The sequence below is a fragment of the Hydractinia symbiolongicarpus genome, chromosome 11 (genome assembly GCF_029227915.1).
Source record: "Hydractinia symbiolongicarpus strain clone_291-10 chromosome 11, HSymV2.1, whole genome shotgun sequence".
Lineage (NCBI taxonomy): Eukaryota > Metazoa > Cnidaria > Hydrozoa > Anthoathecata > Hydractiniidae > Hydractinia > Hydractinia symbiolongicarpus.
In genome coordinates, this window is record NC_079885.1 from 17,405,972 (window position 1) to 17,425,962 (window position 19,991).

The 19,991-nt window shown below is 32.1% G+C and overlaps 2 protein-coding genes across 2 annotated transcripts; one reads left to right on the forward strand and one right to left on the reverse strand.

Moving 5' to 3' along the window:
- The first annotated feature begins 2 nt into the window (after window positions 1–2).
- Window positions 3–19,991, forward strand: LOC130614529 (lysophosphatidylcholine acyltransferase 2-like). The gene is made up of 16 exons (XM_057435953.1): window positions 3–390; window positions 7,850–8,026; window positions 8,157–8,296; window positions 8,515–8,735; window positions 10,598–10,726; window positions 10,904–10,945; window positions 11,113–11,171; window positions 11,255–11,289; window positions 11,534–11,588; window positions 12,520–12,549; window positions 12,626–12,678; window positions 12,996–13,121; window positions 13,636–13,786; window positions 18,367–18,465; window positions 18,893–19,034; window positions 19,575–19,991. The coding sequence occupies exons 1-16, from the start codon at window positions 373–375 to the stop codon at window positions 19,736–19,738; spliced, it is 1,641 nt and encodes a 546-aa protein (XP_057291936.1). The 5' UTR covers window positions 3–372; the 3' UTR covers window positions 19,739–19,991.
- Window positions 16,453–17,502, reverse strand: LOC130614530 (uncharacterized). Its single transcript, XM_057435954.1, has one exon. It carries the CDS (start codon window positions 17,091–17,093, stop codon window positions 16,737–16,739), a length of 357 nt encoding a protein of 118 aa, XP_057291937.1. The 5' UTR covers window positions 17,094–17,502; the 3' UTR covers window positions 16,453–16,736.

A 19,991-nucleotide genomic window follows, 5' to 3' on the forward strand; every position in this document is an offset into this window, starting at 1 on the left:
TTGCCACAACAGCGCTTCTGCGTTATTTACTTATTTATTTTGTTTACAATTTTCAAACTGAAAAACCTATAATGGCGCATTAGGTGCGTCTAGTAAGGCCGTCTAGTAAAAGCAAGACGTGAAGTGAAGTATAGGTGTTTGGTTATGATAACACCTACGATACCACCTATATAACTGATAATTACATTACAACAAAGAAACAACTAGCAAATGTTTGCAAAGGTTCTCCGTCCGTGTATAGCGTACTAGCTGAAGGACCCGGCGTCTAAACAAACGCCCAGTTAGGCCACATTATGTAACTGTGTTTTACCTGGCGTTCAACACACCCTGTGGAAGGATTAACAAAAACCCTACACTGTTCCAAACATTCAGATGAAGGGCTTAGTACAGGTATTCTTCTGGCAAAAAAGTATGTGGCTAGGTTTTTAACCAACAGGATTATTGCATGTTCGGGAGCAAAACTGTGGCCAAAAATGTTCCTAAAACAGAAGCAACTATAGAATGCCCCCCGTAAAAAAATTAAAACTATGTAACTCAGCAACGCAACAACGCACCTACTCAGCAATACAGCAACGTAGATGCTCAGCTACGCAGCAACGCATCTACTACTCAGCAATACAACAACATAGATGCTCAGCCAGTCAGGGAAATCCTCCTAATTAAGCTGTACAGCTTAATTTGGATGTCAGCTTAATTAGGATGTATCATACAGTCTAAATAGGGGGTTTAAAGCTTAATTAAGATGCACAAAACTTTGAGTGTCAAAAACACACATTTAACTGAATTTTAGCATCTATCTAACTCAACAAATCCAATATTTACGTGCATATAAACATCTCCAATACATTAGTTTTTTTGTAGCACCCCGGAGATCCGCTAAATTTGAAGTTTTAAAAATGTCCGCTTAAATAGGCTGTATCACGTGATGTCCATCCTAACTAGGATGCAGTACAGCTTAAATAGACTATCGCTACGATGAACCGTTGTTTCAATTTACACCAGACTTGGGTTGCTCCCATTATGAATTCGAACAAGTTAAAATGAAACTACATGACCGGCGCGTTATTTGACGCCGGGCTCACGACTTCTAGCATTCTTTATCCATATCTTTTAAACCTGGGGTTCTGGAGATACCATTCTTTTTTTATAACGTAGTGGTCAAACTGATGATGAAAGAGCTGCAGCGGTGATTCTGCTAAAATTTACATTTTTCGAGAAATCAGGGAAAAACGTTTTCTACCTCCTAATTTAGATGTATGTCACCTAATTAAGCTGTATGATACATCCTAATTAAGCTGACATCCAAATTAAGCTGTACAGCTTAATTAAGAGGATTTCCCTAACTGTCAGCTACGCAGCAACTCAGCAATACAGCAACGTAGCTAGATGCTCATCTACGCAAAATAGTTGAAAATGGTTTTAGATATAGTTCAGAGGGATCTGAGCAAAAGCTTCGTTTTTAAAATTAAACCAGTTTAAAAAAACATATAACATTATATAAATGTTTTTTAATAACCAAAAATATTAAATGAATAAGTAAACTATTTAAAGAACGAAAAATTTGTCATTACGAATGTATACACTATGAGGCTAAACTATAGAATCATGAAAATGAAGTCGTTATATTGCGAAATGTTTAGTGTAACAAACCAACTTGGTATGTTTGTTGATATTTTACTTCAGTTTAACTGACCAACTGTGTGTTAATCTAGAAATAGTGAGCTTTGCGTAGCTGCGTGCGTAGCTGCGTTGCTGCCACTATATTTGTTAGTTTATTTTTTTTATTATTGCGTTGCTGCGTTGCAAAGTTTTATAGTCTCAATTTCTTTACGGGGGTATTCTATAGTTTAGCCCTAAAACATTTATTCTTTGCAAGTCATATAATAAATTTAGGTGAGTGTATTGTTTGCTCCCAGATGTCATCATTGGCATTATTTATAAGAACTAAAGTGGCAAAAGACTGGAATGAAATCCTTCAACTTGTATGTTGTAGATAGAAATTCCTCTTGAACAGTGCTCTAGGTAATACCCAATAATCATATTACAAAATCGCTACTTTCTCGTTAGGTTTGGTAAGAAATGGCATTGTCTTATGTCTGTATACCGTTTGTGATGTTCTGTCTTGTCATGTGTTGTTCTATTGTCTTATGTGCTGCTCCACCCCTTATGTTGATGTCAGTTTAATTCATTGTGCCTCCTCATTCTAACTTCCCCCTTAACATTTTGTTTTTCCGGTGATGCTGATTCAATACTAACTTTTAGCTATTTCTCACTGTTTCCTTCATAATACCTTATTTTATGTCTTAGTCTATCAACTTTAGTATAATTTTGTGTAATCTGGTATTATTGAGAAATAAACACTTTACTTAACTTATATACTTATGACATCTGGGGGCAAACAATATGTTGTAAATCGAGTGAGAAGCGCACACAACACTAAATATATTTCATAAAAAATAACTATCTTACAACTTTAGCTGAAATAAAACACAGTTTACAACACGTTTTTTGCAGGTGAAAGTTCAAAAATGAATGTTACTCTGGGCTGAACGCTTATTAGTAAAGGTAAACCAGAATGTCGCACATCCAAATAGATGAATTTTGTTGTTTACATTCTTAACAGTAAGCTCTTTTGGCTCTGACATCTGAGTGGTAGGAATATGATGGTGGCACTAAGTGAAGCAAGGTAATTTCCATTTCGCCACACAAAGGCATTGTTAGAACTTTAATGAAATTAAATAAATCAAAAGCCATTGATCTACACTCAATAATAGTTTAAAACCTCAAACAATGTTTCCAAAAGAAGAAATCCACAGGATAAGACCTCCTTCACCAAATTCTAGCATTTCCTGCCACGCAAATGCCAGAGCCAAAGAGCTTACAGCTGAAAAGTAAACAACCTCACACTGGATTCATCTATAGGTATAATACCCTTTTCAAAAAAAACTTTATCGCAACTTCGGTTAAATAGAAATGCTGAAAACAATTATTCAGCAATTATATTTTGTGGAATTTTTTTTTAATTGGGTAAAAACATAGTTTTCAATCTGTTTTTGATTTTGAGGTTTTGATGGTATGTTTCAACACGGCCTACAATTTAGTAAAACAGAAAAGACCGTTTAGCTATTATAAGACCTCCTAAACTTACAATTTAAGAATGGGGTGAAGGAGTTTGTTGAAAGATTTTCCAAAGTGATTTATTATAGTTTGTTCACAGATAGTACAGATGCAGCAGTTATAGAAGAAGAGTTATGAATACGGCTTATTTCTGGATATTGATGGTTTGCCCAAAAGTTAATTTCATGAGCATTGAAACTCCCAAGAGTACAACAGCAGTTTGGTGTAAAGAAGTCATAGAAACCTCTTCTAGCAGAATTGAAGTTGGACATTTTTACAACAAATTGTATGGCTTTCTTGTAAATGATGCATCCATAAACATGGGTTTACACAGGGGTCTTTGTGTTTTTTTGACAGGAAAATCTCATTGTCAAATGTTTTAACCTTCGATATGAGCTGGCAATAAAGACTAGAGAGAGTCCCTAGCTCAGACACTCAGTTCTTGTGTGTAGGGTTCACAAGTTTAAACATCCCTTACTTGCTACCAACACAAAAAATAATGTCGATGGAAAAAGTAAAGAAAGAAAAAAAAATTCAATTATTTTTAAGGCAAAGTAAATTTTAATAAAATAATAAACAAAAGATGCTAATAAGGTCACGAAAAAATTACAAGATCTTGTGAAAAACAAGTTATTAATGAACAAGTAATCAATAATGGTAATTGGCACCATAGTTTAGTGGTTATCTCGTATTTTGTGCGGGAGACTGTGGTTCGTTTTCCCTTGATGGCGATTCAATATAGGCAATTAAATATTATCATAGCCCCCGGTTAACCCAAGCCATGTGAGGGAAATTGGGGAGATGGCGCATTGTGTGGGCCTTGGATGTTACACGGAGTTGTCTGGCAGAGCGCTGACCCTAATTGAATTTGCGTAGCTCAAAGAGAGCATTAAATACTCCAGGACTCCCCACCAAAGCCATGGCCCCTCCTGGAAATAATAGACAGGGTATACCCCTCGATATTTGTGAGGCTTGCCATGTAAAATATGCACATCTATCTACAGTGTTCCCAGACCACATCTAGAAGGTGGTTTACTTCGTTACAGAATTAAAATTTTTGTGAACTGACTGTACATTTCAATTCAAACCTTGACAAAGCTTTCAAAAAACAAAAAGGTTAAAAAACGACCTACAAAACTTCAAAAAGGCCACCATTACATTAGATCGTCCACCAAGCATGCTGCCATTGCGTTCCACTTAACAAAGGAGCATGTGCCAAAGTGTGCAGGGGTTAATTTTATGATTTTTAAGTTTTGTTTTTTATTTTTTTAAAATGTTATGTTTAAAATAATGTTAACCATAAATATTCTTTTTAATTATTAAATAAAAAACAAATGGAATGCCAAGACATAACAAAATAAAATAAATCAAAGCTTGAACAAAAAAATAAATACAATGTATTGACAACCTTTCGGGTGTTCACTATTAACAGGTAAGCAATCGTTGTCAACACAACAATCTGCTATTAAAGACCATCTAAAACAATAAAAAAAGTTATTTATGCGCATGTTTTTTGTTTAATAAACTTGCAAAATTAAATATTATCCTTTTAAATATTTTATTTTGATCTTTTTTTCTAAACAAAACTTTAGGAATAACTTTTGCAGCATAACTTTTTCTTTGTGCATGAAAGTATTTTTAGCAGGTAAAATCTTTCATATACTCCCACGCTCTTCCACATCGTTCTACCACAATTAAAAAATGTGATAAACAGTCCTGTTTGGCAGTTGCACGCAGGTAATTAATAATTTTTTTTATAAATATGCTCTTTTGTTTTGAATTAGGTGGGGGTCACTATGTTCTTCGTGTGCAAGGACTTGTTAAAAGCAAAATTTTGATTGGAATCTGGGTTTTGGTTGATTTAAATACAAAAAATACTAGGTGTCATTTTTTTCCATATCTGGGTGTCAGTAAAATATCAAAGTTGTAATTTTGGATTTTTTTCTTTTTCAGCAGATATAACAAATAAAAGTGAACAATATATAAAAACTATATTTTGAAAATGAGGAACTCAAGAGATACAGGGATTTCAAAGTTTTAAATTTTTAAATTTCAAGGGGTAAAATATGTATTTAAAAATTAGTGTGATTCTAAAAAAAACGTTTAGGTAGTGGAATGTTTTTGTTTGCAATGGTAATTGTTTACAAAAGTACAGTTATATGAGACAAGTACAAGTAATTTGTTTTTATAGCAGTTTTGAAGTTATTAATGTAATAGTGTTACCCCCTGAAAATTTTCATTCAAGACATTATAATGTACAGTGTTAGGAAAATACATTATAGACAGTGGTATAGATAGACTTTTCATTATTATTTATTATTATTATTATTTATTATTATTTATTATTATTTTTATTTATTATTTCTTTATTTAGAGTTGGTTTACATGTGTACTCTTTTGTGCTTAATTGTAGGGGAGGGGTCCAAATTGCACTTTTTCGAATTTTTCACCCCTAAAATCATTTTATAATGACCCCTCCATTTTATTGAAATTTAAGAATGAGACCCACTTCCTCATTTTATTATCACTTTTTATTATTGGTGTTATATACTAGCAAGCTTTAAATATGATGATATGAGTAGCTGGTTTATTCTAAGGAAACATGAATTTTCAAGTTGTTTATCAAAAGTGGTGAAGATGCTGGCATATATACAGGATATATGTCTCCAGTTATTGAGTCTACCTTATTTTTTTAATAACTGTAAAAATAACGATAACTAGGCTCAAAGTTGACCTATATTGAAAGGGGTGTCTTACCCTATTCTTTTTTTCAAGTGAGACAAGGGTAATTTTTGGCAGTATTTAAAGCTTATAAATTACACATTTGTGGTTTCAGAATTAGCATACTAATTTGACTTCTTTATCGTAATGGGGATGTTGGACTTTAAACCCTTGTTATTAGTATTGAAGTGCTAAAATGTAAGGGCTTAGTTAACCTATGCTTTAAAGGAGAACTAACAAAAAACCTATATATATATATATATATATATATATATATATATATATATATATATATATATATATATATATATATATATATATATATAATTTAAAAACACTTTTCTCTGTATTTTGACGCTTATATAGGCTATATATATATATATATATATATATATATATATATATATATATATATATATATATATATATATATATATATATATATATATATATATATATATATATATATATATATATATATATATATATATATATATATATATATATATATATATATATATATATATATATATATATATATATATATATATATATATATATATATATATATATATATATATATATATATATATATATATATATATATATATATATATTAAAAACACTTTTCTCTGTATTTTGACGCTTTACACCTCACTACATGTGGCCCGAAACTTTCTCTTTACAACTAAATTAAAAAATCTGATTCGCAATTTTTTTTTCACTTTTTGCTAGAAGTACTGGCTAACTACGTATTTTATTTTAATAATTACTAACTATGATAGCAGGTTTCTTATCTTAAAATATCTTATAGAATACTACAATGTAGTTGTATCTAAGGTCCTTCATAATATACACATCAAAATGTTTGACCATTATTAATTACTAAGAACAACACAGTCTTCATTGAGAACAGAATTTTTTTTATTAAGAAGAGAAGTGAGCCATAGTGGCCATTGTAGAAAACAACACGACATCAAAATTTTCACATTTTTTAAAATCCAATCTTCATTCTCAAAGCAGAAGCAATTTTGCTTATGGTCGTTGCCATTATAGATCGAAAGGCAACTTGATTGTATATATTTTGTTGATTTGTGATACCATATCAGTGGCATCAGTATGACAAGTATTTGTATGAGCTGGCTGAAAATCTTTCAATTTATTGTCTTCTGAAGGTGATGTCTATGCTATCTTTTTGTTTTGTTTTCACAACATCACCTTGAGCTTCGGAATTAAAACATCTTCGCATTGCTGTGCAATAATTTGAACTTTTGAAATAGAAGCATAGAATGTATTTTTCGATATTGATTGGATTATGTGTACACATATTCATGAACGATGTTTTTTTATTGGTTTTCTTAAGCCTGCTTATTCACTATGCGTTTGCTTACATCTCTGTCAAAATGTGTCACATATGTTAGTAGCTAAGTTACCAAACAGCATATCCTCATCTGTGCTTTCCTGGCAGCAACTCTGGTACCCTTTTGACCTTAAAATCGTAATTACCAAAATTAGGTAAAAAAAAAAATAATAATAAATAAACACTTCCTATTCACACTATTTATATATAATGACAATTTAAGTTATCCTTTTTCAAGGATAGGATACTGTGAAATTTATGTCTGTGTATTTCTCTGATCAAACATTCAACCTTTTTAAAAGATTTACTTGTAAACTTGAAGAACTGTCTACGCAAATTTATTTCTGCTTATAAATAAAGCATACTAAAAGGGTCATGTCTTAAATGCAATTGCACCTGTCCATGTTTTCATAAGAAAGAATTGAAGTTGCTGAGAGTAGTACAACAATTTTGAATGAGAAAAACAAACCAAGTAACTTGTGTTTGGTTTCTTACGCTTTTCTTAATACTTATAGCACAAACAAGAACGAAAAATGATTTTTGTTTCCCTATAAAATGATAATAAAAAATAAATACAAAATTTGAAAGCTTAGCTGACAACACACATCTTTAAGCATCAATGTGTATACAATTGTATTTTAAATTTCTTAGATTATATCATATGCTATAAAAATGGCGAAGACAGAGGTCAAGGATACTATGACACTAGAAGAACTGGAGAAAAACATTCAAACCCTTATTCCTGATCTTGTCACAGCTGCTGAAAAACCTGCAGTTTATAACCCATTTATATCTAACTTAAAGATGAATACATTTGATATAGTTCAGGTATAGATAAATTGATTTTACATTAAGTTTGTGAATATGAAAATAGGATTCGTGAGAAATTCTTTTGTTTCTACATTTGTACTTGTAGTTTATGATTGCATATAAATTACAATAACTTTCTTTTTTTCAGATGGTGCTATTGTGCTTTTTAATCCCCATTCGAATGACTTTACTTCTTCTTTCATTTATTTTTGGTGGATTGATAGCGAAGTTATTTCTTATTGGGTTTAAAGAGTCAAGCCCACCTGTCCCTATGACTGGATTTCGGAGGTATATTCATGACATAATAGTGCCTTTTTCCAGGTTGTGTGATTTTAAAAAAGCGTCAGGGGAAATTAAAATCTGACATGTCTAGGAAGAATTAACACATTATAAAAATACTTATCATTGAAAAACTTGGCTTTAAATACTGATAAGCAATGATTCAGCTAATAAATCTTTCAAATGCATCACAGATTTAATTTAAACAAATATTTATCTTACAACAGGTTTGGTCAACAAATCATGTGGTTTTTTGCTAGATGTTGTGCCTATGCATGTGGTTTTCATCATATAACAGTTAAAGGCAAACTAGCTGGTCCAGAGGAAGCACCAGTTGTTGTATGTGCCCCACACTCCACATTTATTGATGGCTTAGCATTTGGAAGAAAATTGGGACTCGTTTCTGCTGTCTCAAGAATAGAAAACCTCTCTGCTTTTTTAATTGGGAGTATGTATTTATAGTTATAGTGTTTCAGTGACAACCATGGGGTGATAAAATACCAAAATATTTTGTTTTAATTCATGCCATTATAACATGAAAAATGTGTTGTTTATGTTTTATTAAAAACCTTTTTATGCTTTATATGCTTAGTAATTTAAGCATATAAAGTTTATTTTTCGGAATGCCTAATAAAATTGGCGTCCTAATTTCCGAAACAAAAAACCCATTGAATTCTCACCGCGGTCTGTAAATTATTGGTCTGTGATTTATCTCCTGCAGTGATTTGAAAATTAAATTTCAAATAAACAGAAAGATACCAAGGCGACATAACTCCTTGCCAAAATTGAGCACAAAAAAAGAGCACAAATAACCAAGTTATAGTCATTTTTAAGCTCAGTCAGTAAATTAACGGTCTGTATTTTATACAAACTTTAAATGTTAATATCTAACGAACGATACATTTTCAGTATGGTTTTTACATTTTTATTGAACCCCTTGATCTCCTCCTTCCAACCATATATAATATAACATCTAATTTTGAAATTGTTTTATTACTGACCGTGAAAGTGATGACGTCACCTAATTTGGTCCCGTGGGACCAAAATTTTTGGCACCCATATTTTTTTGCTTATTTCTGACCTAAAGAACAACTTCAGATCAAATAATCACTTTTAACACGCATGTGCACACGAAGGACACAGCAGCCCTCACTATATCTTTTATGAATAAAAAAATCAAACTTGTCAGCTTTTCTATGTAATAATCAGAGAATTCACAAAACAAGCCTTGACAATTAAGTTCTAAGTGGTTACTATTTAAGTTTGTAAAAAAGAGAACAAGATCGGATGGGACACTAATGTGACCTCGTAGGGGAAGGAAAACAATTATAAAATAAAAATTATCTTTCTGTGCTCATACGACTTCACTTCCTTCCGCCATCTTGGTTTTTACAAGGTGATCATTTTGCCTGTTGCTGATCGGTCAACACGAGGCAATATTTTCAGGCGATAGTAACAAATTCAATTGTTTTACAATCATCCAATAAATTTATCGTGCAACAGGTAACATTCCATCACAACGAGAAAAAAAATCGTTATAACTTTAACTGCATTTTGATTGGCTGAATACAAAAATATTGACTCAGATTTGTTAAAGAAAGTGGCGACAACAAGAAATTTTTAGTAACATGGTTTTTGTTATCAGTAACATTTTTTTGTTACCAGTAACAAGTACAAAATCAAATATTCGATTTTGGTCAACAAAAGCTACACTGGCGACAAAAGTTAACAGTTGAAGGCAATAGTAATACATATTAAGTTTGTTGCCTGAAAAAGGTGTCTTGTGTCGTTAGCTTAAGTTAATTTTATTAAAGTTTCATCATCAGCGATAGAAATATTTTTTAATATACGCGCAAGATATAAATAAACTAATCATGTTAATTATCAACACTTTTACAATATTCTCAGAGCAATAATTACAAGTTTTTAAAAAGATATTCTGCAAATGACGTAATTTTATGATGTACAGTTATTTTCTAATGCTTTCTTAATTTCTAAAAGAAAATTTTAGGGAGCTGGTGTGGTGACACTAAAATAATTAAAGGAAGCTAAACTACAAAAAAAAGATGTTTCTTGATGGCAGAAGACGGAGCACTTGTTATAAACACGTGAATAACTTATATACAGATGTACAAAATTATTACAGAGGGAAATTTCCTGAATGTTCAGAAGAATCCTTGACTTTAAAATGTTTGTTCGTTTTTACCACAGCCGTGCTGCTACTACACTTATTTGTTTAATAAGCATGCTAAGATAATATCAATATGTACACATAAACTAGAATATTAAATTTATGATCTTGATTATTAGGCTGTGTGCGTATTATTCAGCCAGTGGCAGTTAGCAGAGCAGATCGTGACTCTAAAACAAAAGTAGTGAAAGAGATAAAACGACGTGCCAAAGAAGGAAATTGGCCTCCTATTATTATCTTTCCAGAAGGTTTGTCGTGTATTTCATACGGTTTATCACGAATTGAAGTGCAAGATATCGCAATAATTGAAATATAACTGGTGCATGTTGGTGATAGCACTGCCGGATTGTGTTTAGCAGACATTTTTATTTTGTTATTTATTTGGATGACAAATATTTAACGGGAAGTTATTGCAATTATTTCAGGAACGTGCACAAATAGAAAATGCTTTATTACATTCAAGCCAGGTAAATATATCCTTACAAACTGTTCCAAACAGTTTTAATGTTATAATAATGCAATATTGTAGTGCTTAGCGATAATTGTCCTTTGAATTAAAGTTTGATACTTCCGTCTATATAATGTTGTTTATGTTTGGTAGATCAAACTAATTTGAAATAAATATATTTTGTAGGAGCATTTTACCCTGGTGTTCCTGTCCAACCTCTTCTTGTAAAGTTTAAAGATAAATTAGTAAGTGAACATTTTTTCTTTTTGCGGTGATTATTTTTATTTTATCAGTATTTATATATTTTAATATATTTTATAAACGATAGGATTATGCGACATGGAGCTGGATTGGACTCGGTGTGTAAGTACTTCGTATACCATCTTGTGTCCACTGGTGACTTTGCTAACACAATAGGTTAAAAGATTTCCACGTGTGTCACTGCTGTAGGCTTTATCCATGAGCCCAAGGCTTTTGCATTTAAGAAAATTTTGCCAAAGGGCGTACTCTATGCAGAAAAAAAAGTCTAAATTAGGTATATTTATTTTTTTGTTTTTTGTTTCTTATACATCTCTATCGTTATCAATCCTATCAAATAACTTTATAGGCTTCCCCTTCTGTGTATAATGATGTCTCGAATCAAAAATAATATGGAGATTGAGGTAAAGAATAATATTTCTCTGTGCATTTTGTTGTGTCGTCCATTTGATGGTATGATTTATGCCAGGGAGTTTAATGTTTGTAACTCGTTTATCTGATCTATTAACTGCGAAAATGGTTGATAAGAATTTTTCAAACATTAATTTGCGGACATAATTTCAGAGATTGGCGACAAAAATAATAAAATATCTAATAAAAAACATGTCTAGTCTTAAACTGTTTGAAGCAGAAGGCACATCTGGTGCCTTCTGCTTCAAACTCTCGCTCAATTGCTACCAAGGCTTTATTAAATCCCTTGTTTCTTAAATTATTATTTATTTAAATTTATCTATTTATTTATTTAATTTAAAAATAAGGACTAAAACACACATCATTAAGTAAATTTTGGATTTTTAAGATAATTAAAAAGTTCGGACATTACAAAAAGCAAACGCAATAAAATTCTGACAACTCGCCGTTAGCCTGTTGCAAGCTCCATCGTGAATCGCCTGTTGTACATATTTCTCGCATCGTTATTTCGTGCATATTTGTCGCCTGTTTACACAAAGTAACGCAATTTCCTTAAACGGGGGTTTTGGCTATAATGATTAGGTGCAATTACATTGACGCTTTTAAACGAAAACCCTCCGCTTTTCAAATTGGCTTAAAGACAGACATGCAGACAGCGAGTATTTTATAGTTAAACTTACTGACTCACATTTGTCCGAAAATGAAAAACGTTCGAAAAATCTATCGATTTGTTTTTCTTGCACAAAGTAGATCACCCAATATTTTTTCGCTTCCATTCCATTATTTCCACCTTTTTTGCGTTGGAAATGTTGACAATAAATCCTTAAAAAAGGGAACTTTGAACCTTCTCACAAAAGATGCACCTTGAATAACAAAATTCTGCGGAAAACTAAAACCTATTTATTTTCTTACATGTTTGTTTAGATTCTTCCAGTGTACAAACCATCTAAAGAGGTTTGTAGCAATCTTATTCATCTTCCTTTATTCAATAAAAAATTAATGTAACTTGTTATATTTTGGTAATACTTAGGAAAAAGAAGATGCGTTCTTGTATGCAAGAAACGTTCGTGCTTACATGGCAAGGTAAGTGGATTGTTTAGCATGCGATAGAAAAAATTATACTGTCATATACAAGAAAGCTCGTGAGAAGCAGGCTGAGTCAGCCAGAACGCCTTAGGGGTCAATGAGGCGTATACGTTTTTAGGAACAAGAGGTAGAATGACTAAACATAATAACTACGAATAACTATGCATATGTTATGCTTTAGACCCCACCCCCAGTCATTTGTAGTAGAGAAAATAGTGGCTCCCCAGTGTAATTTCGGCATATATTTAATAGATAGTTTTCACAAGCTTGTCATTAAATGGAAATAAAAAGGAGGTATTTTTGTGCATGTTCAGTGTTGGTGGAGTACCTGTTACCGATCATTCATACGAAGATTGTCGACTGATGACGGAGGCGAAAAAGTTGGGCCTGCCAATGCAAGCTGGGTTGGTTGAATATTATAAATTAAGTCCTATGATCGGGTAGGTTGCATTTTTTAGTTTAACAAAATCTCGACGAATTCTCTGTAAATTCTTTTAGGAAAAGTTCAATGTATTAAAATAAAGAAAACGTTTCAAGGATAACTTTCTAGAATTTTCAACAAATAATGGTTCCTACTTAGTGTGTTTATAGAAAGTCTAAGAACTTTAAGCAACAAGTGAAGCACTGATATTCTTTAAGAAAACCTTTTGTGAAACAAATCATCTTAAGTTGTCTCGTTTTATCAACTACACGGTTTTTTTTATAAAAATAGTGTTTTTTCGTTTCAGCCTCAGTATTCTTAACTTTTTGACAAATCTCAGCCTCAAATATTCTTAAAAATATTCTTAACTTGGCTACAGCCGGAAAGCATGTAATTACCCTCAATATGCCTGAAGATGATACTCTTGAGGTCATTTTGCTATATTCTTATTAAAAAAGCGTGTAGGATACAGTTTATTTGTGTTATCGAGAAAAAAGTGCTTCGAATGAAAATATCGTGTGTCGTAATTTTAGGATGAATTGTGATTGCATGATAGAATATTTCAGAAAATTCGCGAAAATTGATCAAAATTGCGACGGTGTTATAAGTTTAGAAGAATTTTGTGACTATTTAAATTTGCCACCAACTGAAGAAATTAAAACAATTTTTAGAATATACGATATAGTAAGTATTATGCATTTTTTTCTGATTTCAGACTTTTATATCAGACTGATTTTTATTTCAGACTGATTTTCAGATTTTTATTTTTTTATATTTAAAGAAAGTAAATTTGTCATGGAAGGTCAGGAATGTTTATGGTGGCCCATCGTTGCCATAAGGATTTTTTTTTTGTTATTCTATTTCTTTTCTTTTCTTTTATGTTTAATATCAGTTTTATTTGGAAAATAGAACTGAAATAAGATACATTATGGAACCCAAAATAATATTGATGTGATTAAAAACAAAACTGAAACGAATCGCCGTGGCCCACTGTTGCCATTGCAATTCGGTTACCGTGTATTTATTGCCACAAAAAAAAACAGAAATGGCGCACAACAGCAAGAAACAAACAATTTCCAAAAGTTTTTGGGACAAATTAAGGAAAAAATACTGGGAAAAAAACTTGACAAATGCTCAACAAGCTTGGAATATCTGACAGTTCAGCGCTTGTCACCGAATGTGGAAGGTAAATACCAAAAATATAGCCGACTATGGTTAAATTTAATGATGATGAGATGAGCTTAGCTAATATTAAGAGAGCATGTGTAGAGCACTTTGATGTTACAGGCATGGAATGTGATATTTTGGCTGGTGAACGGGGGCCTTCCTACACAGAGTTATCGCAAATCAAGAACTTTAATCTGTTACATGTAAGATTTGTTGAATCTTCAGGACGAGCATCATTGAAAAAGATTAATGAAGGTGATAGTCATGCACCTGCCCCATCACGGAAACGAACATGTAGGAACATGATGTCAACACGTCCCTCTTCTTTGAACTCAACCCGACCGTCGTCTGTCACTAGTGCCTTACCACCATCAACTAGTTTGAGTTCAAATAATAAATGTGCAGCATCTGTGCCTGTCAACAGTCTACTTGGTTTTGGAAAATTAATAATACCAAAAAAAAAATATGATCAACATTAAAGTTGAGCAGTTTTCGATTCGAACACGTGGCTGTTTAGATCCTTTTGAGGCCATATTTTCCATTGATAAAGATCCTTTTGCCGAAGGAACTTTTCGAAATGTTTTCCATGCCATTGGTATTTAAAATATGTATGGAAAATTTGTTATAAAAAAGTACAAATAGGGTGAGATAGTCCAATCATTAAATGAAACTTTTAATTCAATTGAAGAGCACTCTCGAAAAGTGGTACAAATGCATTCATTAACCCGAAATTTCACCCTTAAGTTTGAACAGAAATGCCCAAAGGAATATGGGAAAATGTTCTCATTCACGAAGTTATATTTTGGATAGACTATTCAGCCTGGTGAATGTGTTACTATTGAGAAGTTTATACATGGTGATTTCTCTAAATATGTAAACAATGATGGAAATATTGCGCATAATCGAACTGATGAGGTGTTAAGCCAAAGCTGAAACATTACTCATTACACTTATGACCGTTCAAATAAGAAGTTGATGGTTCTTGATTTACAGGGATCTGAATACTCTCTCTTTGATCCAGAAATTTCCACTGTTGATTTGCGTGATACATCAGATGAAAATGTTTACTTTTGTGTTGGGAACTGCTCAGTATCTGCTATTAGCACCTTTGTTGATCAACATAAATGCAATAAGTGGTGCAAGATGATGAATCTAAAAGAACTCAGTGATCCTCAGTAGTTCAAGAAACATCTCCACTGTTTGTTACATTTGTTCAAATTTATTGTTTAGAACAGTTATCATAAGTTCCATTTATTTTCTGTTCACTAACATATAAACTTTAGTTATTATATTTGTTTTGCAAAAAAGGGAATATTTCAGTGAAATCAGACGCTTCTCCAGTGTATTGCAACACCAGTTTATCACATTTCTCTTTTACCCTAAGGGAAACGAAGTCAACATCTTCTGTAAAGATATCCGATGGTTTGGCTGCCTCAAAGATTTCTGAAGTTGACACTATTTTACCTATGATGAAAAAAAAACATATTGAAAATCCCCCTCATGTTCTGTTTGTATGTATATTTGTAACTTTGCAAAATCAATGTTGATTTATATATATATATGACTGTGGGACATCTTTTACAAGTTAAGTTATATAAGTATATAAGTTCATGTTCTGTTACTGTGTATGAGTTAAAATTTTCCAATAAGCTAGCTTATTGATGTCAGTATACTACATACCACATTCATTTAACCTGTATTTTCCAGGAAAAGCATGAATATGATTTGGTATACCATCCGGCAATAAGGTATTCTCTTGCGCATGGATCCTATGGCTATTCCAAATCCTCACGAAAGTGTCTGCTTCCTTTTAAAATAGGGGAATCATGACATATGCAAGAATATCCCTGAATAAAGATCATTTTCTTTAAAAAAATGCACGAAATATAGACAACTTCCCTGGAATAGCAAAATTCTTTTATATAACTGTGCAATTGGTTCTTGGATTCGTAGTAACCATGATCTTTCAACCAACAAAGCCGAACCTTGAAGTGTTTTTCTAAGCGCTCGTGTAGTTCCTTCCACCATCTCTCAATCTGAAAGTAATTAAATTAAAATGAATCAAATCTATATATATACTTGTTACAAAACACATCATTGCACATATTAGTCTGGAAATTTCCTCATAAAAATCATGCCCAAAGAAAAAAATTGATATATATATATATAAATTATACCTGATTTGATGTCGACGGACCATACATGACGTAGGATATTCCATATCGTTTTGATTTAGGAATGCATGCATTGCAGCCATATGTCCAGTTTCAGAACCTTTATCTACTCTGATAAACTTTGCAATTACATTTGTTTCGAAGAAGTGTTCTAAATCTGGCTACCAGCTTAGGGTTACTGTTACTGCTCCACACTTTGAGCCACATGATTTTACGGCTGCATGTGTCGATCGACCCATATACTGCTATTGGATACGTACTGTTCTGATAGCCCATGTGTTTGTCGTGGCCGTCTAAAGAATAAACCCAATTAGGCCTGATACGAAGTTTCCCTTTTCCTTTTTCTTTTTGGTACATGGCCAACGATTTTCCATAGCTGCGGGGTCCGCTTCATACATTGCTCTAGGTACACGGAGATCGTGTGTTTGTCTTAATTTTTGGTGCATGGTTCTATAACCCAAAAGCTCACTAGGTCCATTCAATACTAGTTGCACAGCATCTTGAACCTGTATCACTGTTACTGTTTTGTCAATATAATATACGCTAAAATATCTCAAACGTCTGTCAAGACTTCTTGCACTCCAAGCGTATTGTGGAAAGTTCTTTCCCATAAAATCCAAAATTTCTTTTGGTAAGATTTTGCCCGACATGTAAACATAGCGCACTTTTTAAAGATTCATCATCTTTCCACGCGTCGTTACGAATTCGCCTGGACGCCATGTTTGTTTGTGTTTATATTTTGTGGGAGAATTGTCCGGTAACCGAATGGCAAGTATGGGTCACAGACTTTTTTAAATTAAAATTTCTTTTGCGTTCTAATGTGAGTATTGTTTCAGTTGTATTTTTTTTTTCAGTTATACTTTATGTTTGATTTATGTTTTATTTCGTTTTTAATTTCAATTATTTTAACTTTAAAACTGAATTGAAATATTTTTTAAAAAATGAAAAAATTTCCTTATGGCAACGATGGGCCACCATAGATGTTAAGCCTCGTGGGAAATCGTAGGAAACACACAAACACTGTTGATGATACTTTTAAAACGCAAGATCGATGTCTGTTATATTAAGGAGGTTTAAAAAGAGAAGGAGATACCTAAGCAACGTCCATTTAAATTCTATTCAACTTTCTTCTGTTTGCGCCGCTTTTGTTGTATTTTTGTATGCCGAGTGTGAGACAAGCGTTTTAACCACCCAAGCATAAATAAAACACATGGTTCTGTTGAACTATAAGAATTAATGCTGGTAAAGTTTTTTTTCTCTACTTGCAAAACGATTCAGCTGGTATTTGGCGCTTGTATTGTGTAAATTGTATAGATATGATATAATTTTATATCTTGTAGATATTTCTGTATGTTCCCTCCTAATACAGCGATTGAAACTGTTTAACAATATTGCTGCAGAAGGGGTTGCATATTGGTATATATTTTTTTCTTCAAAATTATTAAATTTTCGATATAAAATCGGTGTTCGGTGACTATTCTTTTTTTCATAGAACAAAAGAAAATATTGATCATTTTTTACTACTTTTAATTTGCGTTTTTCGTTGGGTGCTGATTTACTTTTATTTCTTTGCGTTTCTATTTTCTTTTGTTATTTTTAATTAACCATAATTTCCCAAAAATAACCCTCATGTTCGACTGCTTTTACTTATTTTATGCATATATCACCAGAAATGTTTAAAAACCGATTTTAAACGATCAAATTACAAAAAAACAGTTTACCGCTATAAAAGTAATTTATAATTTATGCAGAAATAACAATGATCAACGGTTACTTTCATAAATTACGCGCGAGATTTAAAAAAAAGCAACCTGCATCGGCATTGGATGTTTTCAATAGAAACTACTAAGATGCATCTCCTCTCTTTTAAACCTCCTTGATTATATTTAACTCATTTATTTTTTTTAATTTTCTTTATTTTAGGATAAAGACAGTTCAATAACTTTTCGAGAATATTTGCTTGGCTGTTTCTTGATATCAACTCCATTTAACACAGATAGTAATATCTCAATGGCTTTCAATGTAATTCGTGTTAAATATTCTCTATATCGCGTCCTGCGTCCCATTAAGCTTTCCCCTGTATTCAAAGGTGAAAATTTTAAGAGTAAGTGTTAAATCCGTGAAAATATGTACTCGGGAAATTTGGCCTCACGAAAGTCAAGAAGATTTATTTTCTGTTATAATTTTGAAATTGCGCTTTGTATGGTGTCAAAAAATGGAATACGCTCGCAATAACAACTGCGTGAAAAGAATAAACTGATAAAGTCATTCTAGCTGGCTTCACGTAACGCGAAACTTTGATGAAGTTGAAACAGCGATGATTTGTGCGTTGGTAACATGCTACTAGGCCGTGTTCAAGATTCCTTTCGTGGTCGTCTGCGAACTCTTTAAAAGTTTCGTGAGTATTGTGGAAGAGTAGTAACTATTATTTTTCATTATTTACTTTTAGTTATTTGACTCAAGTTGCAATGATTATATTACATTTGAAAGTTTTTCTGAACTTTTAACAACTGTTATGGACTTACACGAAGTATACATCAGAAGGATGTACGAAGAGCTCGACTCTGAGGACAGTGGAAAAGTTACCATAGGTATTTATGAAGTGTTCAGCAGTTTTATACTGTCGAGGAGTACTTCTCTTTTAAAATATTACCACTTATCTGTTCAGTCATTGAATAATGTAGATATTATCATATCATGAACATGTCATGAATTGTTCTAGGCTGCGTTTCGACAGCTACAGCTGTCATCGACGGTCATTTCAAGAATAGTCAATTAAAATAAGCGTATTTCTTTGCGTGTTTTTTGGGAAATTTGATTAGAAAAGCATTCATTAGAGGAATGTGTTTAATCTGTGAAGGATAGAATTTGAAAAAGAAACATGTTACAAAGGCTAGCAAATACGCTATCTGTTGTAAGATAAATATTATCTGTTGTAAGATAACTATTATCTGTTGTAAAAAATGAGGTTTTTTCATTAAAAATCTAAAATTTGATGGCTTCTTAAAATTTCTAAGAATAGCGCAATAATGTATGTAGCCTAACAATAATTGGAAAGAAAAATTGTGGAAGAATTCCACTTTTTATAGAAGTTCGTTTATCGCGACTTTTTAGAAATTCTTTTATTTCAGATAACTTCCGTAATTTCTGTTTACAAAAGCCAGAATACGCGTTGCTGTTTATTCACTTCAGAAATCTTCAATCAAGATCTTCGTCTATGACCTTCTCTCCGACTCATCTACGATCTGGCTCCGTTACTGACTTTCAATATGCTGAACCAGGTGTTTCTATGTAATTATCACACTAAGTATTGTGACCTTATGTAGCTAATACTATATATTTTTATGTCTTTTTTCTGTATATTTAGCTAGTGCCGATCGATTTACTCGTGATTGTGTCGTGTTTGTTAGTATAAATTTGTCGTGATTGTGTCGTGTTTGTGACGTATAAATTTGTCGGAGTTTTATTAGTGTAGTATTTTGGTCTGTTTTTTTTTATCATTTTGTTTATCACAAAATGTTTATGATAAGAATTTACAATTTACTGTA

What these genes read in the sequence shown, in the direction of transcription:
- LOC130614529 (XM_057435953.1), top strand. An exon ending in GTTCGTGCTTACATGGCAAG is followed by an intron (nt 12,679 to 12,995) that starts GTAAGTGGATTG and finishes GTGCATGTTCAG; the next exon opens with TGTTGGTGGAGTACCTGTTA. An exon ending in AAATTAAGTCCTATGATCGG is followed by an intron (nt 13,122 to 13,635) that starts GTAGGTTGCATT and finishes TCGTAATTTTAG; the next exon opens with GATGAATTGTGATTGCATGA.
- LOC130614530 (XM_057435954.1), bottom strand. Translation starts at nt 17,093, where the DNA reads ATGTCGGGCAAAATCTTACCAAAAGAAATTTTGGATTTTATGGGAAAG.